This window comes from Marmota monax, unplaced genomic scaffold (assembly GCF_021218885.2).
Source record: "Marmota monax isolate L192 unplaced genomic scaffold, Marmota_monax_Labrador192_F-V1.1 WCK01_AAM20220418_F8-fsc00108, whole genome shotgun sequence".
NCBI classification, from domain to species: Eukaryota; Metazoa; Chordata; class Mammalia; order Rodentia; family Sciuridae; genus Marmota; species Marmota monax.
The window spans coordinates 2,874,647-2,899,877 of record NW_026694593.1 but is presented as its reverse complement, the minus strand read 5'-3'; the positions used below and the strand labels follow the sequence as shown (position 1 = coordinate 2,899,877).

Sequence of the window (25,231 nt, the reverse complement as noted above, 5' to 3'; positions counted from 1 at the left end):
GTCCATTCTAAGATGGAGGGAGGTCCCAGACAGGTCATGGTGCCGACACTTTCTGTCTGGGAAGCCTCTTCTGCAGACAGGGGTCCCAAGCATCTGAGCCTGCAGCAGACAGAGCTGCAGCTCATGCAGGCCAGGCTCAGAGTAGGGGGGCAACTGGTGTGCTTGAGGACTTGGGACAGGGGCCCAGGTGACCATGGCACAGCTCTTAGCCTAGGGCCCTCCAAATTGGCTTCCTCCCAGATATCATTTAACTCTGGATCCACCAAAGAATCAACCTCATCTGTTCCTGTTACTCCGGAGTCAGGAGGAAACCAAAGGTGCCTCAGCCCCATCTGGGGAGGGGCAGGCCTGGCCATGGCAGGAGAGAAAGTGGTGTGGTTTTTGTTCCGCCTTCTAGATCAAGAAACGGGACAATCTGCGTCCTTCCAGGCAGCATACCAAATAACCTTCAACTAGGCCAAGGCAGCTGGAGTTACTCAATAGCGACTCCTGCCTTAGAACCCCTCTTGACCCAAATATGGACCTATCCAGAGATTTATAGCTTTAAATGTTCCTTCAAAGTGGAGAAACAAGACAAGGGGCTTTGTCACCACGTCCATCTCAAAACCAGAATGCGAGTCTGAGATTTGTTTTTCTCTTCCTGCTCAAGCTGAAGTCTGACAGAGGGACTAGTAACATAGTCTGAGTCAGCAAATGGGCAAAGGGAGAGCCAAGTTCATTGTCCCCCCCCCCCCACCCAACACCACAAGTCTTTCTTTGAGCAACCAAATTCCCATTGCCCCTTCCCAGATCCAAAGCATTGGTCCCTCTTCAGGGTATCCCTCCCCATTTGATTTCTATTTTGAAGAGATTAGTTTGACTTGGGGTTTTGGTGGCCTTGAATCCCTTGTAGAATGGGCTCAGAGGCTGTGGAGTATCCCACTTATCATCCCCTCCAATCTGAGGGGCCCAAAGAGCGTCTCTTTACCAGTCCCTTTGCCAGTCTGTGGCACTCAGCACCCCATAGTCCCTCTTCATCCAGCTGTCATGCTGTAAAGTCAAAGGCCCAGCCTCCACCCCAACCAGCCTCTCCTTCCAAAGCTGTTCCATACTGTGCTAAAAAGGGGGAGGGTCTCAGGGAAAGGAAAGCCCAGGGCTTGGGGCACCCCAAATACTGTTGCTGTGCTCATGTAGAATACTGCTAGTACCAAGGACAAGATTTCAGAAAGGCTGGGTCCTGGCCCTCCACAGGGATGCTTTGCACAAGGTGCAGAAGTATCTGTGAGTATAAAATGTAGAAGGCAAACAAGGGGTTAAGAGCAGCCCAGACTTCAAGTCTTCTCCTTTGGTTGGGCCTGGTCTGAGTACTTTGTTGGAAATAAAAAGACAAAATGGAAAGTAAAATAAAAAGGGGTCTGGTTCATGCTCTGGGTTCAAAGGAAAACTTTGAAGGGTGACATGGAGGTGAGCATGCAGTTCTGCATCTTTTTGGAGATGCTGCATTTAGGCTGTTCAGGAAGGACAGACTGCAGCATCCTATGAAAAGAGCAGCAGGAACCCCTACTGTGATAAGGCCCCACCTAAAGAAGCCAGAGTTCCAAATGACTGTTACTAGACAGGAAGGGCCAAGGGCAGCCAGGAGGCACCTCTCTCTAGGAGAAAATGGAGACCCACTCAACCACACCTGATATCTTTGGACATTAACTCATCAGGTAACTGAAATGGGGGTCAGCGGCTTTTGGAATATTAGAAATAGAGAAAAGAAAGTACAGAGAAATAGGAAAGGGCTTTAAGTAATCGTAATTAAAATGTACAAATCAAAGACACACCATCAGTGGACTGTAGGGAGTATAAGTGATAGCTCACCTTCCAATTACCCCTAAAATTCTCCCATCAAACTGCCCCTCCCCCACCCCATGACTAAAGCACAAGCCACAGGGAAATTTAGAAACCATTCCTTTCTTTATTAAACATAGCTTGCAAGTGATAAATATTACAAAGTTTTTTTTCTTTTAATCCTTTCTCCAAAAATTAGCTTATTATTTGAATCTGTCACTGCTGAAATGATCAGCAGCATCTGAAACAGATGGGAGTGTATTTACCTTTTTTGAAAACCAGTTTCTATTGGTCTTAGATTTTTCACTTTATTTCCCAAACAATGCAGAAAATTAGAATGAGATTTAAAAAAAGAAAGAAAGAAAAAGAGAAAGAAAAAAAAAGAAAAAAAAAAAAAGGAAACTTAAGAGTTGTGCAAAAGGGTCTTGTTCCCCTCCCACCCACCCTGTTCAGGGAAGGCCATTTCCCATCCCACCTCCCTGCTCCCCACCCCACCCCAAACCCCAATCCATCCTTCCACCTTCACCAAGGCCTCACCCATCATCCTGTACCTCTCCAGGCTTTACCAGCCAGGAAGTTAGAGAGTGGGAGTACTCAGCCCAGGCTAAGGGAAACTGAGCCCCTGAAGACGACAGACTGTGAAAAAGCTGCCTTTAGGGGTTCAGACTGGAACTGAGGGAAGGAAAGATGTGGGCTCTTGCATTTTGTCACCAAGACGACAGGGGAAGTTCAATATCCTGTAGCTCACAAAGGAAGTAACTAGACCAAACACTGGGCATCCAAGGTCAACCATCCTTAAGGGCTTTGTAGTTGGTTGAGATGGGCTTGGGGCCTGATCCCTGCTCTCAATTAGAAACACGAGGGCAAAGATATCACTGGTCTAACTGCCCTCCTGAACATCACTCTGCCACCTCTTACAAAAAAACTTAAAGCAAGGGACTGACTGCCAGCTCTCCAAGGGCACTGTCACATATGTAACTACTTCAACATTAGTCGCTTTCATTTCCTCCCTATTGTCTCAGCCCAACACTTCCTTCACCTCAAGCTGATTTCTGTTTTTGGCAGGAGGGAAAGAAGCTCAGAACCTCAACACTGGTGGCCAGATGATTTCATCCTTCACAGATTAAAACAAACAAACAAACAAAAAAACCTGAGACCCACAAAAATAACACTACCAAAGAGCACACAGCCAAGTTAGGAGACCCTAGGTCTCCAGGCCATGTCACTCTTTGTACTGGTGTTTATCTTTATTTAATATTCTCCACAGTCCTGGACAAATCGTTCCAGCATTCACAGGAACCCAACCTCACCTCAATTCATAGTCTAAAACTGTGCAGATAGCTGTGGCTCTCAAAAGGTGAGACCTCCTAAGGGGGTCCTTTCTTCCTACCATCCCCTGACAATTCATCTTCAAAGGTCCATTAGACTAGGTTCTTTCTTTTTGTGGGGGGGGTGGGGGTGAGATGGGGGAAATCCCTTGCATAAGAAAGCTTGACACTGAATTTTGTTATATAGGTATATTGTATATATGCTGATGCAATCAGAGGGAAAAAAAACAGTGCAAATACAATTACAATTCATAATAATACTTGGTTTCGATGCCCCCGGGGAACTGCCCCATTCCTCGGCTGCCTCCCAAACCCCAGCACTTCCCCACAGTATCAACCTAATGCTGGGGGGCAGGGAGGGTGGGCAGGTTAGGGTAGGGAGTGGGCTCTGCCAAGGCAGTGCTGGTGACCCGGAGGGACTACTCCAGGGTGGGGAGGCAAGGCACAAATTAGGGGTGGGTGGTGGGGGAGGTGGCATCTCTAAGGAGGGATGGGGTTGGAGCAGCTGCCAGTCTCAGTGTGCTGGGCCCGGCCCACTCCCCTACCCACCCTCCACAGCCCTGCCTCCCTACCCCCTCCCCTTCCCCAGAAACCCTTTTGCACGGATCATACACAAACGGGCACATTACAAAATGACATAACACAGTTTCACAATATCCATGGCTAGGGCTTTTTTTTTTTTTCTCTTTTTCAGGTTTTTTTTTTTTTCTACACAATGTACAATTCCTTTTAAATGGATCAAGAAATAGCTTATATACACGAATGAGTCCTTGTTATAACATCTCGGCAGCAAATATCATAAGCTAATGAAGATCTTGATGAGAGGGAAGGGAGCCTAGGACTGGGATGGGGTAGGGTGTGTGGAGAGAAGGGTTATGCCTTCGGGAGAAATGGGGAGAAAAGGGAATGGTTGGGGAAAAGGAACAAAAGTAAAATATCAAGAAGCATCTTTACAAAGCAGTTCTACAGCTAATTCCTTTCAAAGGGAAAAGGAAAGGTAACCAAAGCAGGAAAACATTTATCTGTGTCTTTTAAAAAAAAAAAAAAATGTCTACCATACATAAATCCAAAAATGTGGGGGAAATACTTATTCCAGAGATGGAGGGAGTCCAGATGCTGTGGTCAAGTGACAAAATAAAACTGACAAATAAGGACCTCTGTCTCCCAGTTTTACCCAAGTCTTACCACTAATCCACCTGTCTCAGGTTTCTAGGGAGTTAAGACACCATCCATGAATGAGTGCTTTTAGTGCCACTGGGTCTGGAGGAAGCCAGGCACAACTTGTGGGACCCTCACTCTAATAATACCTGGAAACTCAAAGGTCCAGGGTAAAGGACAACTCTGTGAACACAAGGTCTTTCCTCCCATCCTCAGGGCACAGGATTAGTGTCTACAAAGCCTAGGGATGATAGCAACACTAGACTTGGAGGGAACGAGACAATCAGATGAAAAAGCAGAGACTTGAGGAAGACAGAAGATGGGGAGAAGGAAGGTGGGGAGTGGAGGCTAATGCTTTACCATGATTAAGGAGAACTTGCCCCATCACTAATCCTTGGGAAGGGTATGAAGATGGGGTGGAGAGGGTAAGAAATCAAACCTCAGCAATTGAACAAAGGGTCACAGAGCTATACTAGTTAATAAGCAGCGTCTATGTAATCGACCCAGAGGGGATTAAAACAGGAAAGATTCTACCCTCTCCCCTATGGTCTCAGCACCTAAGCAGACACGGGACTATGGGCTTTCCTTCCCCACCACTCCCCATCTCTACACATCTTACTTCCAAATCCCATTTAAGGTGGCCTGGCTCCCAGGGCAGGGACTCAGCTCAGGGCAGGGACAGCCCCCAGCCAGAAGGTATTGCACATTCTCTGTTCCTAACTTTTAATCTCAACTGACAAACTTGGGCACCTTGTACCTCTGAGCACCTCTGAGCTGGGGGTCAGGGAGACATAACAGAAATGGCACTTCATCATGGGGTGGGGGAGGCTAGACAGACATGCCACAAGGCAAAATGACTTGTAGGAAAAACATGAAGGGGAAAAAAAAAAAAAAAAGCTTCCAATTTTGTGGAAGAGAGAAAAGCAAAACCAAACGATTTATCCAGTGCTTTCAAAGCACAGAGGGCAAAGAAAAGATGTAAGAATATATCTTTATATATATATATATATAATTTTAAAATAATCCCAGACCCAGTTCCATTAACCCCCCTCCCTCTCCCACCACTTACAGTCAGGGGTATGACATTCCCCAGAAAAATACTCGAAACGACCTGACACTACCTGGTACTAGCGTCTAGCTTTCAGACCATTTCACCACTTGGGGAGCCCAGACACTGGCTGTATCTCTGCTCCTTTATTAAGTGCTCAATGAAATTTGGGGGAAGGTAGGAAAGAAAAAAAGCCAGGATGGCCCGTAGGGCCAGTATAATCACCCTCAGTGGCACTGGGGTGTGGGGAGTAGAGGCCAGAGTGGGGGACTAAGCCTGATTTCAGCTCCTTTTCCCACCCTACCCCCAAATTTTATGGGGAAGATGTGCAGTTTGTGTGTATGTGTTAATTTTAAAAGTGCCTTTTTACTTTAAAAAAATTATTTAATTTTAAAAAATAAAAACGAGGGAACTTCCTCAGGTGGCTTTCAAGGGCAAAATATTAACTCCTCACACCACTCTGCGTCCCCAGCGCACTCTGGCAGCTTCTGGAGCTGGAGAGGCAGGTGGGTGTCAACTACCGAGGAGGGCAGAAACCCTTCCTTTTAAGGGCCTTCCCTTACCTCAAAAAACAGCCTGGTCCGTACCCCCTTCCCCCACAGTGTGGGCAAATGGGATGCTAATCTCCCTAATCCCCAGAACAGCAACATTGCACAATTCAATTCATTCTCTACATTAGTAGCACTTAAGAAAAAAACAAAAACAAAAGAGCAAAATTAATAGAATGGGGGGCGGGGGCGGGAGAAAGACAACACTTGTAGAGCAGAGGTCCAGAGTTGGTCTTGACAGTGAGCTGTTTGGCATCAAGCAGCTGGTTCTGCAGTCTGTGCAGCACAGTCAGGGCAGGACTCCAGGCTGATTAGGGCCCTTTCTCTTACCTCCCTGCACTTAGAGGGTGAAGGACAGACAAATGTATGACTTTCAACTGCTAGGAGAGAAATCTCTTCCTCTATTTTCAACTTTTGTCACTTGACTCATTCATACTCATATAACTTCTAGGACACCAGCAAAAAAACAGCCTGGGAACAACCAGGGGCTGTAGTTAGCGGGGGGAAGATTAGGATTTTTAAAAAGGGAGTGAGAGTGGGGTGGAGGGACAATTTTACAAAGGAAATTAGATGAAGCTATTTTGGGCTAGTTGGCTTGGAACAGACTTCCATACCCCTGGGGTCAGGAGACCAACTGTATTCCTCCAGCATCCAGAGGCCAGGACCTGGTCTCAGTCCTCCTTGGCTTATCATTATGCTAACTATCATACTTCTTTCTTCTCCTTTCCTAAGTAAATTCCAGGGCAGTTGTTTTAAAGCTTCTCCTTGCAGGTTCTTTCCTTTCTTTCTTAGAGCCAAACATCAATACTAAAACACTGTCTCCTAAATTGCCCATCCCCAAAACACCCACAGCTAGGGTGTTAATCCTCCTTGCTTGATGCCACTCACCCCACAACTCAGGTTAAGTGCATTCAAAATCTTTGCCCCTAATACTCCCAGTCACGTCCTACTTGGCAGCTGAGGATCCTACTGCAATCTGCAATGCTCCTATCATTGAACTGAATGTCATTGTGTTTATTAAAAAAAAAAGAGAGAGGGAGGGAGGAAGGAAGAAAGGGAGGAAGGAAAAAGAAAAAGACTGGGGGGGGGGGAAAGGTTTAACCGTCCACTGAACAAAGGGAGGACACACAGTATAATTAAAAATGATAATAATTGTAGCATAAAACAAACTTTAGAAACACACGTCAGAGGGCTTAAATTCTCCCCAGGACCTCCTTCTGACCTCTATCAGAGGCAAAGATCCACCTCACTGTTAAAAGAAAATCAAAGAGAAGATAGAGCGGCAGGAGAACAGATCGCAGCAGTGAATAAAGGGGAGGTGGCAGGGCAGGGCGTGTGTTTTCTTGTTGATTTCTATTTTTTGTCTTCTGTTTTTCAGTTTTGCTTTCCGTGTATGGTAGGCACCAGTACAGGCACTGCATGCGACGGAAGTTGGGGGTAACGGGAGAGGAAAGGGTAAAGGATTCAAGGTTGGGGGAGTACAAGTGGAACAGGCGTTATTTCTGTCCACTGATGGACTGCGATATAGACCGGGGAGGGATCATGTCTAAAAGGTATTCACGCTGTCGGTCTGCCAAACTGGGGGCTTTGTGTCCTCCAATGCCAGTGTTCAAATATGCAATGTTGACACCTAGACCCAGGAGAGAAAAATGGAAAGGTATTAAAAGAGGAAATGACACTGCCTTCAGTACTATACTTTGGGGCTGCAGATTTGGAGATGGGGAGGGAACACCAGAGTTTAACTACATCTATCTATGCTTGGCTAGCTTTATTTCTTTTCTTTCTTTTTGAATATTTTTTTTAGTTGTAGATGAACACAATACCTTTATTTATTTATTTATATGCAGTGCTGAGGATTGAATCCAGTGCCTCACACATGCTAGGCAAGTGCTCTACCACTGAGCTAGAGCCCCATCCCCTAGCTTTATTTCAATAGCAACTACCCTCTTATTCCAGCTTTAGGGAAAGAGATCTTCCTGAAATTTTAATTCTACTAGGAATAATGAACACATTCCTGATGACAGAGGACAGATCGATAAAACAGCGGTGAGAGAAAAATGATAGGGGCTGGGGATGTGGCTCAAGCGGTAGCGCGCTCGCATGGCATGCGTGCGGCCCGGGTTCGATCCTCAGCACCACATACAAACAAAGATGTTGTGTCCGCCGAAAACTAAAAAATAAATATTAAAAATAAAAAAAATTCTCTCTCTCTCTCTGTCTCTCACTCTCTCTTTAAAAAAAAAAAAAAAAAAGAAAAATGATAAAGAAATGGAATCACTGAATCTGCTCTGATTTGGGGGCCAATGATTGTGAAGAAGCAACACTGGATCAGTTAAACAGGTTAGTTGGCCCAACTGTCCTAGCTAAGAGAGATCGATAACCACTTGCTCACTGAAGGCACATTAGATATTAAAATTTATAATGTTAGGGACTGTCGATTTCAACACCAAAACTGTAGTGTACCATGGCTGGAACATAATACAAATTTAGCAAACATCTGCTAAATAACAAAACAGTGAGGAGGTATACCCTAAGGAAAAAAGGCAAAGGAAGGAACAATTCACCTAACAGGGCTACTAGAATTGTGCCCCCTAGGAATGTTCTCAGAGCAGCCCCTCTTACCTGGCATACCAAGGAGGCCACCTGGCACAGACAACTGGGGAGCCTGTGCAAAGTTTGAAAGCATGGAGCGGGCAGATGTGGGAATGCCACGCTGGAGGCTGCTCTGGGGCTGTGGAGCCTGCAACAACGAGGAGACAGTTAGTACAACCTTGTCACAGTGGAAAGTTAAGTGGGAGGCAAAGATCTAGGAATAGAGACAAACAGTATGGTTTTCCTCAGAAAAAAGGACCAACGGGGATAAATGGCTGACAAACCCTGAGAGAAATCAGGATCAGGGGAAAGTTCCTCACCTGCCTAAGTGTATGATGTCTCATGATGGTCTCTTGTTTACTGACACTGGACACAGCTGGAGCCGTAGTAGGGGAAAGGGCTGCCTGCTGCTGTAATCGCTGTTCGATCTCCTGTTGGGAGTCATCAGACCAAGTCATCAGATCAAGCACCCAGTTTCCTAATCAGAACCTGAAGGAAGGTCTTATCGGTAATGTTTACAGTCAGATGAGGGAGATGGAAAAAGAAAAATAGTTTGATGGGGTGGCTACTTTGAGATCTCTGGTGATACGCGACCTACATGTCTCACTTATTGAGGGAGGCCTCTCCCTAGGAAAGCTGGATTTCTGAGGGTAACTGGAGGAAGCTGGGTGGTGGCCATGGGCTGACTAACGTAGTTAAGTCTGATGAATTGCTGAGGTTTTATTTTTTAATTCCTATTTTCCAGAAGGTCCATGATGTTACCCAGACAAAGGACTCTGATGGGTGCTGGAGTGGGAAATGAGATAGTGAAAAGGATCTAAACTTCCCAACTTTCCTTTCCCAAAATATTCTCATTCTATAACTACGACAGGAGATGATCACATATTCTAACACCACTACTCTTCACTGGGCTTCTTCATAATCTTTTCTTTCCTTTGTCATTTCTTTGTCAAGTATAGACTACAGATAATTAATTCTCTGAGAGAGTGTTCTAGTACAAATATAAATCCCTCCCACCAAAATCCCCCCCTTTTTTGGTAGAGGGGATTGAACCCAGGGGTGCTTAACCACTCATCCACATCCCCCAGCCCTTTTAATTCTGAGACAAGGTCTCTTTAAGATGCTTAGGGCCTCATTAAGCTGCTGAGGTTGACCTTGAATTTGAAATCCACCTTCCTCAGCCTCCCAAGTCATTATTAGGCATGTACTACCATGCCTGGCTAAAACCTGTTTGAGGAGAAAATGAATTTGAGAATACAGAAACTTCTTTAGTGTTATGGAAAAAATCAAGACTCTCTTTTTGCTGGGGGACCAGGGGTACTCAACCACTGAGCCACATCCCCAGCCCTAATTTGTATTTTATTTAGAGACAGGGTCTCACTGAGTGCTTAGCACCTCACTGTTGCTGAGGCTGGCTTTGAACCTAGGATCCTCCTGCCTCAGCCTCCTGAGCTGCTGGGATTACAGGTGTGTGCCACCATGCCCTCTCAAGCCTTCTGTTTCTTTCTCTTAACTTCAGCCATATGTTACTATGCCCTTACCCAATCAGAAATAGTCAAATGGAAATGCGAATGACAGAATGATAAAGAGGGGGGAATAAAAAGAAATTTAGGTCTCCAGGTCCAGAGGTCTGTGGGGATCACTTGGGTAATGGATAATTCCCCAATCTAGAAGCAACAACGCTTTGGGAAAAACAAACCTACAGGTGGTTGGTGAGTAGAAATCAGAATTCTTACCTGTTCCTGCTGTAGGGCTTTAACAAAAGCATTTTTCAGCCGGTTGGTGTGTTCAGCTTTTAGAGCCTTCTTCTGGTTGGAGGTCATACACTGTTCACACAGAATCTTACCATTCTTTTCTTGCTTCCAGTGAGGGGTGAAATCTGTGCGGCACTGGGCACATACAAAGGGTTCGACCCGCAGAAGTGAGGCACAGCTTTTGCCTAGATGTCAACAAAAATAATAATCAGTGGTTTCCTATTTCCTATCTCCTCTGTTTCTCTTCAAATAGATCTTTTCCAGTTGTTTTTCTGCTGAATTAAAGATGTGTCCATCTACAACTAAAAAAAGTTTTTATAAAAAATACAATTTAGAAAAACTTATTTCACTTAACTGTAACATCACTTTATAAGGAGTTTAGACAGTACCACCCTCGTTTACAAACAAGGAAACTAAGGCTAAGAAACACAGCTCCTTTAACTGACAGTGCTGGGATAAGAATCATGTTTTCTGATTTCCTTGTATATTACATTGAGAAGAAAACGCAGTGTCAATTCAGAATCTAAGTACTCCATCTAACTCGACCAGTACTGGGGATCAACTTAGGGCCTTGCACTTGCACAAGCACTCTACCACTGAGCTTCAACTTCAGCCCTTTTTTAAAATTTTAGTTTGAGACAGGGTCTTGCTAAGCCGAGGATGGCCTCAAACTTACAATCCTCCTACCTCAGCTGCCCTAGTAGCTGAGTTTATAGGCTTGTGCTACCCAAGCCTGGTTTAACCAATACTTCTTGCTTCTTAGCATCTCCTTACTTCATAGTGTACTTGTTCCTGTTTTATATACATTTACAATTTTGTGTTATCTATGTGCATTGGTGACTTCATGATCTGTTTAGAGCCAATACTGAGTCCTCTAGGTACATTCCACCATTCTAAGGTGTCCCCATAAATACATGTTTGGAAATTTAAGCTTAATAACTTGTTATTAGCCACACTAATAGAAGTTCTATTCATCACATTGTGCATGTGTCATGATATGATATTAGTAGGCTGTTCAGTACTGCCTTATAGTTTTATGTGGTCATATTTGGTTATTCACATCAGTGTGTATATTATTTCCTCAACTATAAGCATTCAAAAGGCAGGAACCAAATAATTCAGCACAGGGTTAAGGATGTAGCTCAGCTGGCAAAGTGCTTATCTAGCAATGCACAAGCCTTGGGTTCAATCCTCAGCACCACAAAAACAAAAACGAATCACCATTTGACCCAGTCATACCACTCCTAGGTTTATAGCCAAAGGACTTAAAATCAGCATATTTCAGTAACACAGCCATATCAATGTTTATAGCAGCTCAATTCACAATAGCTAAACTATGGAACCAACCTAGGTACCCTTCAACAGATGAATGGATAAAGAAACTAGAATATATATACACAATGGAATATTACTCAGCCTTAAAGAAAAATAAGTCATGGCATTTATCAGTAAATGGATGGAACTGGAGAATATTATGCTAAGCAAAATAAGCCAATCCCAAAGAACCAAAGGCCAATGTTTTCTCTAATATGTAAATGCTAATTCAAAATAGGGGGTGAGGGAGAAGAGAGGTATTTTAGTCTAGACAGAGGGCAGTGAAGGGAGGTAAAGGGGTGTGGGGAATGATAGAACGAATCTGACATTATACCCTATATGCATATATGATTACAAGACCTGTGTAACTCTACATCACGTACAACCAGAAGAATAAGTTATACTCCATTTATGTCTGATGTATCAAAATGCATTCTACTGTCATGCATAACTAATTAGAACAATAAAAATAAAACAACAACAAAAAAAAAATCAGCACAAAGCCACACTAATAGAAGTTCTATTCATCACTTTGTGCATGTGTCATGTGAGGTATCTTATTTTTGATATGTGGTGCTGAGGACTAAACTGATGGCCTCAGGCACTGCTCGGCACTGCTGAGCTATACCCCTGTCCAGCTAGGCACCATTTCAAGATCTAAATAATACACTGAAAAAATATAAAAGATATATAAATGGGCTGGGGTTGTGGCTCAGTGGTAGAGTACTTGCCTAGCATGTGTGAGGCACTGGGTTCGATTCTCAGCATCACATATAAATAGATAAGTAAAATAAAGGTCATGGAAAAAAAAAGGATATATAAAATACAAACACACTACATGCACACAAAGCTCTCTGGATACTGTTTCCAAACAATCTATAAGTGATGGTAGGTGGTTTGGCAATAGTAAGGAAAGATTATTTAACATTACATAGTACTATGTGATACTCTGCCTATGCCAATCAGGCCTGGCAACCTCTTGCTTAGATAGAGACTGACCTGAGGAAATAGTCTTACCTTGGCTGTCAATGACACTCTGTACGACTTCTTCCAAGCCTACCATGTAGATGAACTCACTATTGGCTGCACTAGGCAGGAAGTGAAGCAAGGGAGCAGGAGGTTTTGGAGGTGGGATCTCCAGGAGTGTCTTTTCCAGCTGTTTGCGAAGGGCCAATTTGGCTGCAGCCTGTGAGTTGGCAGCATCGGTCATGGCGCTGGGGCTAGGAAGTGGTGAGGACACTCTGTTCACGGTTCCTGGCTGGATATGGGAGGCAAGGTTCATATAGATAGCGGAGGATGTTGTGCGCTGACAGGGAACAGAAGAACTTGACTGCTGAAACAGATTGAGATGATGTATCAGTGACGGTTGGTATGTGGGAGACCAATTCTTGCTTTTTATCAAAGGTTAATATCTGATCCTCGTCTGGACTGCTTCATTTCCTCAAAATACAAAGTATTCAACTTATTCATTGAAAGAGAACTCTGGCATATAGGAAAAAAGGATGATGATGATTATGAGCTAAACTGACAAAAGAGGAAAAAATGGGATTCTGTCATGCTTCCTTGTGCTTTTTTTTTACCTAGGTCCATTTCTTTCTCTTAAGCAGATTTTTCGCTAATTCAGCTCTGCTATATAAGCTATCTTTTTTTCCCCACTACTATTTTCATAACTCCTCAAAGCTTCCACTTTGGAAAATGAATTCTATTCAAGCTCCACCTAAATCAACCTTGTTTCTCTATGTACAAAAACTAAAAACCTTTGGCCCATTCAACAAGAAAAGCAAATAAAAAATTTCTGTTTCCACATTAGGTAGGGCTCTTTCTTACCGGTTGATAATTGATGGCGGGATTCATATTGGGTGTTGTGGTACGTACAAGGCCAGGCTTAGGCGGCCCCCGTTGACCCTGTAGCTGGGCTGGATTTGGTGCGATAACACGTTGAGACATCAACATGTGTGGAAGGGTGGTATTGGTCGCTGAACGGATGACACTATGACCCTGAAGGGGAAGATGAGGAAAAGAACCAGTCACAGGTAGTATAATGCTCCATAAAATGCAAACGGGAAAACACAGTCTATAATTCAAAACTGAATAAAACCACTGGAACGTAAGACAGACTTGATAAATTTATCCTATAGAGACTTAGATGAAATTATCAACTCTCTAAATGCTCATTAGTGGCTAGAAAGTCCTTGGCTGTTTGGTATAAACTAATTCTATATGGCTGGACAGTTAGAAAAAGTATGAACCCTCTCTAGAGAAGTTAGAGATTCTCTAGAGAAGAAAAAACAGAAGAGGATAGGCAGGGTACTCCAACACTAAGATCCTACTATGTATCACATACCTGTAATGTTCTCAAATTTTGAGGTTCCCCTTGTGCTCCAGGCCGGGAGGGAAGCTTGGATAAGCCCTGCTGTCCCACATGTGCAGGAGATGGCTGAACAATAGATGCTGCATTTTGTACAACTGGAGTCTGGGAGAATGAAGAGAAAATAAGACTGCAGAAAAGGACAATAATCCAAAATTGTCTTTGGTGCATTTTTTAGACTTTTAAATTTCCTTTTCAGTACAAAGCTCCTGTTGACCAGGAGGAAAAACAGAATTCACACACACACACTACTCCTAGAGACTAAAATCTGTGGAACCAGAGGATAATGAGCCACAAAATTAAATCTACCAGCGGTAGGGAGTCTACTCTCAAACCAGTTTTTCTTCTTCTTTCCCCTAGTCCTTTATTTCTAGGGCACATTACCTTTTGGACTACATTCTCTTTCTGTAGCTGACTCTGTCTCAGTTTCTTTAACAGCACCAGTCGGGCTTCTTCCAATCGTAGCTCATCCCTCAGCTGCTTGATGAGCTGCTGCCGTTCCTCAATGCCTTTCCCCTAAGTAAACATGGAGACTGTTAGAGTAGCAGGTACCCAGAATCCTTTTCTGCAAGAGATAATTGTATTTCTCAGGTCTGAAACTTTCATCTTCTGAAAGAAGCAAATGTAGTAATGGGGTTGTTATCTTTGTATCCCTGGGGAATGCATAATTCCTGGCATTCAGTATGTACTCAAAAAATGCTTATAGATTGAAAGGACAGACCATGTATAAATGCTAATCAGTCAGATTCCTGGCAAAATAGAAAGACCAAAGGGAGACCCTGTTTTCTTTCAACATGTTTTCTAAAATCTAAAAGCCACATTTCTCTAAGAAGCTCTTCATATTTTGAGATTCTAGATAAAGTATAAAGTGTATTCCCTTCTAGCCAAGTGTTTATGTGACTTGAATTGTAAGGTTTTGTTTTCATTTCCAAAAATGAATCCTACTGAGTATAATGGCTTATATATACATGCTTTTTCAAACTATTTTCTCCACTTGATTATAACAGTTCCCTCTTAAAGGGCATACCCCTGAAGTTCAGTATCATCACAAAGAATTTCCATCAATAGGTAGTTATTTAGATTCAAAAAGTAAACAGTGAAAAACAAAAGTAGGGCCAGGAGTGATGGCACATGCCTGTGATCCCAGCTACGCAGGAGGCTGAAGCAGGGAGATCACAAATCTGAGGCCAGCCTTGGCAATTTAGCAAGCTCTGTCTCTAAATAAAAATGAATAAGTAAAGAAGGGTTGGGGATGTATATCAGTGGAACAGTACTCCTAGGTTCAATCCCTAGTACCACAAACAAACAAAAAGAACTAGGACTCTTACGGAATTAAAGAGAGTAGAAGGAGCTGGAAATAAATCTTTCCTTTTACCTTAAACATCTCCAGGTTTGCCGCTTTGAGTCTTTCCTCCATTCGGGAGCTGGAACGAGGACTGGAAGCCTCATTGTCAGACAAAACAATGATATCTGGAGAGGGAGTTAGCCTTCCTCGGTCTGGCTCACTAGACAAGAAACGGAAAAATTACAGCATTTTCAACATTGAAGGTTTAATAAAAAAGTTAACAGAATTTTTTTTTTTTTTTCCTACACTGAACAAAAAAAAATCCAAGAGAATCCAAGGTCTGGGACACTGAACTCCTAGGATACCAAAATGTGATGGCAAAAGGGGCTAGGGTTGTAGTTCAGTGCAAGAGCGCATGCCTGGCATGTGTGAGGCAATGGGTTTGATTCTTGGCACCACATATAAATAAATAAAATTAAGGCCCATCAACAACTAAAAAACATTTAAAACAATAACAACAACAACAAAAATCTTAGCAAGGCATTTTCCTCATCTAAATTCCTCATAGAAGGGGCTGTGGCTGTGGCTATTTGCCAGGCATGTGTGAGGCGCTGGCTTTGATTCTCAGCACCGTGTATGAATAAATAAAAAATAAAGGTCTATCAACAACCACAAAAATTTATTTTAAAAAATTCCTTATAGAGGATTCAGGCACAAAGATACAAGGAATTAGGTATAAGAGATAAATGTTTTTGTCACAGATTTTAATTTTAATCTAACTCTACTTTGGGCTATTGTGAGTTACAGGGAGGCTCAAAATGGAAATAGTCCTACAGGGAAGACAGTGGTAAGATGTTAGAGCCTAGCCATCTATCATGGGTACGGATGATAGCTGATAAGGAAGCAGCTCATTATAACAACAACAACATGGTCCTGGCTACCCTAGGGCTTATAGGAAAGGAGGATATATGAAAACTCCAACGACAGTCTATCCCGTTAAGAGGAGGTACTGAAGAGTAGGCAAAAGGTGTTGTTCATGGCTTGAGAATATGAACACTGCAGATTATAAAGTCTACAATCTTCTGGGAAAGGACCGACCCTCCAGAAGTAAATACACATTGACTTTCTAGAGTATTACGTAGCACTCTCCCCCAGAAAGAAACCACCAGAAATTACTTTGACATCTAAATCTTTCACAATGGCTCATATTCCTAACCCTATTTCTTTCTTTCTTTCTTTTTTTTTTTTTTTTTAATATTTTTTAGTTGTAGTTGATACAATACCTTTATTTTATTTATATGTGGTGCTGAGGATGGAACCCAGGGCCTCGCACATGCCAGGTGAGCGCTCTAATGCTGAGCCACAACCCCAGCCCCTAATCTTATTTCTTAGACAAGCTGGGGTTAGCCTTTTTTCTGTAAAGTAATGAATAATGGCACTTAGTGCTTAACATCTAGCTAATACAAGAATCCTGGAAACTCTTGATTGCCTTAGATCCAAATTATTGACTATATCTTCTAACTCTCTTCTCATTTCCAAGATCAATCCCAGACTCTACTTTTTGAGGCTGTCCTGGGAGCACATAGGTCTATAGCAAATTTTAAAATTTGTTCTAATAAGTTATACATGACAGTAGAATGCATTTTGACACACCAGACATAAATGGAGTATAATTCTTATTCTTCTGGTTGTACATGATATAGAGTAACACAGGTCACGTAATCATATATGCACATAGGGTATAATGTCAGATTCATTCTACTATCATTCCTACCCCCATACCCCCTCTTCTCTCTTCACTCCCCCCTGTCTAGCCCAAAGTACCTCTATTCTACACACCTCCACCCCATTGTGAATTAGCATCTGCGTATCAGAGAAAACATTTGGTTCTTTGGGATTGGCTTATTTTACTTAGTATAATATTCTACAGATCCATCATTTCTCTGTGATTTCTCTTGTCTCAGTTACTTTTGGGATATGGAAGCGGTGTTTTCTGTATTGCTGGGATTGAACTGAGGGCCCTTTTCAAGGAAGGTAAGTGCTTTGCCACTGAGTTATGCTCCCAGCCCGTGGAAGCCTTCTGAACAAAGCATATCTGTTAGATAGAATGAGCATTTAATTTCTCAATAGGATACATCTGAGTTATTAAAGTCAACCAAGTTTAGGTGAGGAAAGAGAACACGAGGACAGAGTGAGAATAACTATCTTGTGAACTATCAAGCCTGGATTGCTTTCAACTACAAGCTGAGAATGCAGAGTTACAGAGAAAGAAGCCACTAGAGGGAGAAAAGAGCTTTTCATTTTCTAATCCCAAATTCTTGGAGTAATGGTCAGTCCTAAATAAAGTGCTCAAATTTATTTCTTTGTGTGATTTACTTATCATTTCTATTTTGGAACCATGGATTGAACCTGGGTGTGCTCTACCACTAAGCTGCAACCCCAACCATTTTTTTTTTGAGACAGCCACCTAAGTTGTTCAGGCTGGCCATGAATTTATAATCCTCCTGCCTCAGCCTCCAGAGTTGCTGGAATTACAGGGATGTGCCAAGGCATATCATTACTTACGGTTTCTATATTCCTTCCTACCCTTACCCCTAAGATTAAAATGGGTGAATTCTGAGTAATGGAAGAATTCCCATTCTCTCCTTGATTTGCCATCACCAGTAAGTAGCCTCTCCCCCCAGACCCGGTTTCTCTATATTGGCAGATATCCTCAAACTTCTGAGCTCAAACAATCCTCCTGCCCCAGCATCTCAAATAGCTGGGACTGGAGATGCATACCATTGTGCCCAATTCAGAAGACTTAAAAAACCGTGGCCCTAAATCAAGTGTAGTATCACACACATGTAATCCCAGCTACTTCGGAGACTAAGCCAGGAGGATCCAAGTTCAAGACCAGTATGGGCAACTTAGTGAGACCTTGTCTTAAACTAAACATAAAAATTCTGGTTCTGGCTAGACACAGACATTACGGAAAACTGTTTCTAAGAGTAAAACAATTTTCTTTGGATAGAGGATGTAGATCAGTGGTATAGTGCTTGTCTAGCACACGTATGAGGGCTTTGGTTTGATCCCTAAGCACTGCAAAAAATAAAAAACCAATATTCCTTGTTCAAATTAATATTAACGACTACTGACAAGACTGTTCAGTCCCAAGAAAGGCAGAGACATTCCTGGACGGAGATTTAGAAATTTTATGACATTATCAGAAAGATACATCTGAGAGCCACCCAAAATGATATTTATTCCCAGATACAATCAGACTCACATTAGATAATACAGACAAGGCAAAGCCCAAGTCAGGTCTTGTTCCTCAATTTTTAAAAAGTTTCACCTGGAATTCTAAGCACATTTCTTAAACATTCCAGAGAAAAAAATTACTTTGTTCCTTTCCCAAATGTATCTATGATTTATAATATTTGTTTTTTATAGTGTTGGGAATTATACTCAGCACCTTATGCATGCATCCCCAGCCCTATTTGGGTTTCTTAAGGATGAAATCTTCCCTATTAGTGAGAGATTATTCAAAGTCCAAGTTGCTAATGAACATCACTTATGACTCAGAAGCTATAAAGCTCCTAATTCTTACCCCCATAGTAAAACCAACTAAAAAGAAAGAGAACTGTTGTTTCTCTAGCATTCCAAAATATGTATAGTACTGGTTTCACAAATATTTATAGATTTCATAGGTATTATAACTTGTCCAACTAATGGCAAAATAATATATGCAGGCAGTTATGACATAACTCTCATGTTAAAAATTTCTCCTTCCTTCTGCTTTCAATTTATTTCTTCCTTTTATCCCATAGTTGTTCTTCCTGGGAATTGATTAATTTTGTTCATTTTTATAGAACAGCTTGGAGCCAATGGAAATAGCTGTTCATATACCTGGAATCCCCAGCTTTTAAAGGATTATGTTTCAAAAGTTCATCATTGGAAAAGAAAATTAATACAATGGTTGGGTTTTCAAGAACAATTCAATTTTCTTTCTTTTAGATGCTCTATCATTGGGCTACATCCTCAACCCCCAAGTCTGACTTTTTAACATATAATGTATATATAATAGTTTAATTCCAACAGCCCTAAGATTTTACCAAAAATCTGTCTATGAAAATGCACTTAAGGGTTTCGGTTTCACATGTGAGGAATCTACCTAGCATTTTGCCTCTTCTTCTTCCCCAATGAAGTGGATTTTAGCCACTTATTCCAGAAGAGTAAGGATGATTAAGGGCAAGTGAGTTGTTCAGTTATATGATCTCATTCACCCAATTCCTTTTGTTCCAAAGAGCTAAAGATTAATCTACTTAACATAATATTCCACTGATACTACCTATAACTTCCAAGGACTTTTCTCCTATTCCAGAACCATTAGGGAGTTTATCTGAGGTTTACAAAGGGTTTTTAATACTATTACCAAGAATAATGTTCCCTCATGTGATGTGGTTTAAAATACAGTCCTGGGACAAGGCTTACAAGTAAACATTAAAAAGCAAAGAAACACATCTAAGGTTATAACCAGTCCTTTCTTCTTCCATCTCCATTAGTCCACCTTCTTAAAAATCTTGCTTTGCATCAGTCTAGGACAAAGTCAGCAAGACCTTTTGGAGGGCAAGTCAACATTGAAGAGGAATTCTCATGTCTATTAGCTGTTTCCAAACTTTTTTCTTTCTTCTTGCTACTGGGGACTGAATCCAAGGATGCTTTACCACTGAGCTACATTCCCAGTCCTCTTTATTTAGTATTTTAATTTGGGGGAGGGTGTAACTGGGGATTGAACCCAGGAATGCTTTACCACTGAGTCACATCCCCAACCCAGTTTATTTTGAGGCAGGATCATGCTGAGGCTGAACTTTAACTTGAAATCTTTCTGCCTCAGATGCCCGAGTTACCAGGATTGCAGGGATGTACCACTGTACCTGGCTCTGCACTAAAAATACTGAGTGTTATTTATTAAAACAAGTTGAACTGAAGCCGGGCATGGTGGCGCATGCCTGTAATCCTAGCAGTTCAGGAGGCTGAGACAGGAGAATTGAAAGTTCAAGGCCAGACTCAGCAAAAGCAAGGTGCTAAGCAATTCAGTGAGACCCTGTCTCTAAATAAAATATAAAAAAAATAGGGCTGGGTGCCCCCGAGTTCAATCTTGGGTACCTCCCAAAAAAGTTGGACTCAGAAAATCAAAGGTTCAATGTTTTCTCTCACATATGGAAGCTAGAGCAAAGTGAGGGGGAGGGAGAGGGGTCAATCTTATGAGATTAGAGTAGGAGGAAAATGAGGGAGAGGGTGGTAGGACAAGACAGAAAAGGCAATGCAGAATGAGTTTGACAAAATTATGCTCTGTATATGTATAAATATACTATGAGGAATCTCACTTTTATGTACATCTATGAAGCACCAATTTAAATATGTACTAATAAAAGCATTAAAAAAAAAAAAAACACCCTAAATATTCTTAAAACTAGGGTTGCCAGCATAAGGCCCTGGGTTCAATCCCCAGCACCAAAAACAAAAATAAAAACTAGGGTTGCCTACTCTGTGATCCACTGTCCAGGCTGACTCAACACTCAGCCAGCTCCAGGTAACTTCCCTTAACATGTGCTCTAGTGTCAAGTAATCAACCTTGACAAACACCAAGAAAAAAGGTCTGTAAAAGTGTTTGTGTGTGTAACAGAGCTAAAGTGAGAATATGAGTATGTGTGTTTAAAGGAATGTATATGCATAGGCATATTTAGAAAATGGGAAAAGTGGCACAAAGCAAGAATGTAGAAACTTACCACATGAAGATTTTCTGACATAAGAAAAGCCAGGACCATGCTTTTTGATGTGACAAAAGCTGAGACTCCATAATAAAAAGATCCTAAAACTTCTGGAATGATCTGAAGGAAAGACTGCTTTTTTCCTTCTTAATACTGCCACAAACTTAGAATGAAGGTGTATATTAATTGGGCTATCAACTCTCTAGTGCTCCCTTTCATCCAGAAATGACCATTTTAAAGGTAAGAACTATGATCATCTCAGCATGGTATAAGTAAATTTGAGACACCTAGGTTCATTTACAAAAGAGGAGGAATTCTGGTAAGATATATCTTCTTTTAAGAGTTGTGGGATGAAAAACACCCTCATTTGAATTCATTCTGTTTTCACAGGCTTAGTTTATGAGAAGACCCTATCTCTGGAGGCTGCTAAACTGAGCCATACCTCCGTCTAGCACTCATATCCACAGGCTCATCATTGATGTTTTCTTTGCCTGGCCTTCCAGCAGTCCTGTTGTCTCCATGAGGCCTGAGATTCCCATTGAGTTTTTCTTCATAACCCTTGACACCACTGCCATCCTGTTTGGTGGGTAACTCATGTGGCACCTCAAGATTTGCCAAATCCTTCCTTTTGAGCAGTGCCAACATTTTCAGACGTTCCATGGCCTCATGCCCCTCCATTTTCAGTCGTTTTGCCAGGACATCATCTCGCTCATCTGCTGGGTCCAAGCTTCGCTTCAAAAGATTCAGTCGAAGAGCATCTTCTGTCATTCTATCCATTCTAAGGAAAGAAAAACACAAGTGAGATCAGAATAAAGTCCTTTAAACATTCCATAAGGGAAGAGAGTGGAGTGGTAAAATTATTAATAAGAATCTTTTTTCTTTTTTCTTTGGTGGTGCTGGGGATCAAACTCATGGCCTCACAGAGGCTACGCAAGAGCTCTATCTCTGAGCTACACTCCTGGCCACCATTCCTAAAATGTACATATATGTATAAATTCAAAAGTTAACTGAGCTAGCTTCCCACACTATACTGTCTTGTAGCATCTATATTACCACTGAGTCACAACCCCAGCCCTAATTTTGATGAAGTCCAATTTGCCTGTGTCATTGGTATATATCTAAGAAACTCATTGTCTAACTTAAGGTTACAAAGATTTAGTCTTTTCATTTTAAGAATTTTATAGTTTTAGTCCTTACATTTAGGTATTTACCCCACTTTTACTTAATTTTTGAATGTGGTGTGAGATAGATGATCCAGTTTCATGCTTCTGCATATAGACAGCCAGTTGCTATCCTTTCCCCTGATTAAATTATCTTGGCAATCTTTGGGAATCAGTTGATAAATATTAGAGTGTATTCCTGGGCTCTAAATTCTATTCCATTGAGCATATGTCTATCTTTATGCCAGTACCACACTTTATTTATATCCACTGTATTTTTCATCTCAGACACTAGTTTTTAAGTTTGCCGTGAATCTTTCTGTATATTTTCCACTTCTCTATTTGACATTTTGAGTATCTGGAATACAGTCACAATATCTCTTTAATTTTAATAAAATTAATTCTAAGTAAGTAGATTTCTGTTGCTTGATTTTGTACCTCATAGATCATGTTTTGCTGTTCTTTGCATATCTGGTAATCTCTGATTAGATTCTGGACATTGTTAATTTTATATTTTTGGATGTTGGATTTTTTTTTAATTCCCCACCCCCCCGGCAGGAGGTGGGGTACTGGGGATTGAACCCAGGGGTTGATTTACCAATAGCTACATACCAGCCCTTTTTATTTTTTTGAGACACAAATGAGATTTCTCCAGTCAACTTTAACAATGAAAGTAAACTTCAACTACACTGTAGTTATCAAAACCTTTCCTGTAATAGATTCTTTGATAGGACTTTTTTTTTTTTAAAGAGAGAAGAGAGGGGCTGGGGATGTGGCTCAAGCGGTAACGCGCTCGTCTGGCAAGCGCGGGGCGCTGGGTTCGATCCTCAGCACCACATAAAAATAAAATAAAGATGTTGTGTCCACTGAAAACTGAAAAATAAATATTAAAAATTCTTTAAAAAAAAAGAGAAGAGAGAGAGAGAAATTTTTAATATTTATTTTTCAGTTTTTGGTGGACACAATATCTGTATTTTTAAAATATTTATATGGTGCTGAGGATCAAACCCAGTGCCCCACGCACGCCAGACAAGTGCGTTATGGCTTGAGCCACATCCCCAGCACCACCCCCATTTTTTTTTTTTTTTAATTGATGACTGAATCCAGAAGCACTCTACCACTGAGCTATACCCCTAGCCTTTTTTATGTTGAGATAGGGTCTTGCTAAGTTGCCAAGGCTGGCCTCAAACTTCCAATCCTCCTGCCTCAGCTTCCCCAGTAGCTTGGATTATAGATATGTATCACCATGCCCAGCTAATTGCCCTATTTTAGGGGTGGAGAAATAGGAGAAGATGAACTAGACAAAGGGCATCTACTGGGAAACCTTAGTTGTTTGGATATTCCAAATACCAGAAGGGCCTGTTGTTCTTTGTCCCAGTTCTATATAGATAACAAATCAAGGGCTAAGGATACTGCACAATGGTAGGGAGCTTACTTAGCACGCTCAAGGCCCTGGGTTCAATTCCCAGTAACACCCCCCCACACACACACATACACAACATACAAAATACAAATTCAAATTCTTAAGACATTTTGCTTTTCTCTTCTTTTTTTTTTTTTAAGATGTTGGGCTGATGTCAAGCCCTAATATTTTTTTTAAATAAATGACAGACAAATGCATTACAATTCATATTACACATATAGAACACAGTTTTTCATACCTCTGGCTGTATATAAAGTATGTTTACACCATTTGTGTCTTCATATATGTACTTTGGATAATGATGTCCATCACATTCCACCATCATTTCTAACCCCATGCCCCCTCCCTTCTCCTCCCACCCCTAAGCCTTAATATTTTTTTTTATTGGTTGTTCAAAATCATTACAAAGCTCTTGACAAATCATATTTCATACATTAGATTCAAGTGGGTTATGAACTCCCATTTTTACCCCAAATACAGATTGCAGAATCACATCGGTTACACATCCACAGACATTTTGCTTTTCTTAATGAAGAATTCCTGCACTTAGTCTGTTAAAAAATATTTTCTTTACTCACACAGCAAAATTATTCAAGGCACAATTATCATCACCTTCCATTTTCTTTCTTATTTTTTTAAAAATATTTTTTGAAGTAGTAGATGGACAGAATGCCTTTATATTTTGTTTATTTTTATATGGTGCTGAGAATAGAACCCAGTGCCTCACGCATGCTAGGCAAGCATCTGCCACTGAACTACAGCCCCAGCCCTCTTTTCTTATTTTGTGCTAGGGATTGAACCCAAGGGCACTTAACCACTGAGCCACATCCCCGTCCCTTTTTTTATTTTTGAGACAGGGTCTTGCTCAGTTGTTTTCAGCCTCACTAAGTTATTGAAGCTGGCTGTGAACCTGTGATCCATCCTCCTGCCTCAGCCTCTGAAGGTGCTGGGATTACAGGAGTGCATCACCACACCTGGCTGCATTTTGATTTTTTTATACTAATAAAATCTAAATGCAGATTTAGATTTTCTCCAACATCTTCAAAATTTTGGGCTATTGTCCTTGTAGAAAATAGCAATGATGAACTGGAAAAAAAAAAAAAAAAACTTTTTGAGTGATAAAAACAGGTTCAAACTGCTACTGAATTTTACCAGGTTAAGTTCCTTCCCTCTTCAAGTCTCAAATTCATCTGTAAAAATGGAGTACTTAGAAGGTACTCAACAAAATTTGATTTCTATGCCCTAGGGACATGCCTTTCACATGTGAGGTATGAGACGGGTTCAAAAATTCAGACTCAAGTAGCAACAGGACAGAAAAGACTACCAACATTAACTGGTTCTCTTGCAAAGAAAACTGTAGTTCAAGGCAAAATAAGGGCCGATTCCATTCCCCAACCCCCTGTTATAATGGGAGGGAAAAAAAAGGATAAACAAAATTTCTAATAAGAGAAAATATATCTTCTAGAGACCAGATAAAAAGTCAGGAGGCTGGGGATGTGGCTCAGGGTAGAGTGCTCGCCTAGCATACATGAGGCACTGGGTTTGATCCTAAGCACCATATAAAAATAAAGATATCAAGCCCTCTAAAATTAACAAAACAAAACAAAACCCAAACTGTGAATCTGTGGGTAATATTCACTAATTCCCTCTTTTGAAGAATAGCTTTATCAAGGTATAATTCACTT

General features: G+C 41.4%; 1 protein-coding gene across 2 annotated transcripts in view; it reads right to left on the bottom strand.

Annotated features, from left to right (window-relative positions):
- Nucleotides 1–3,317: 3,317 nt before the first annotated feature.
- The window catches only part of Gatad2b (GATA zinc finger domain containing 2B), a 94,005-nt gene continuing 72,091 nt past the window's right edge, over nucleotides 3,318–25,231 (bottom strand). The window contains exons 2-11 of one of the 2 annotated variants that reach the window (XM_046421767.2): nucleotides 21,406–21,741; nucleotides 15,301–15,430; nucleotides 14,310–14,441; nucleotides 13,902–14,030; nucleotides 13,385–13,555; nucleotides 12,575–12,890; nucleotides 10,226–10,428; nucleotides 8,810–8,920; nucleotides 8,520–8,637; nucleotides 3,318–7,527 (exon numbers count right to left, since the gene is read on the bottom strand). In XM_046421767.2, the coding sequence (XP_046277723.1) occupies nucleotides 7,394–7,527; nucleotides 8,520–8,637; nucleotides 8,810–8,920; nucleotides 10,226–10,428; nucleotides 12,575–12,890; nucleotides 13,385–13,555; nucleotides 13,902–14,030; nucleotides 14,310–14,441; nucleotides 15,301–15,430; nucleotides 21,406–21,740 (1,779 nt within the window). In that variant the 5' untranslated portion in view covers nucleotide 21,741 and the 3' untranslated portion in view covers nucleotides 3,318–7,393. The remainder of the gene's footprint in view (nucleotides 7,528–8,519; nucleotides 8,638–8,809; nucleotides 8,921–10,225; nucleotides 10,429–12,574; nucleotides 12,891–13,384; nucleotides 13,556–13,901; nucleotides 14,031–14,309; nucleotides 14,442–15,300; nucleotides 15,431–21,405; nucleotides 21,742–25,231) is intronic. The other variant, XM_046421768.2, reaches the window with a different exon arrangement.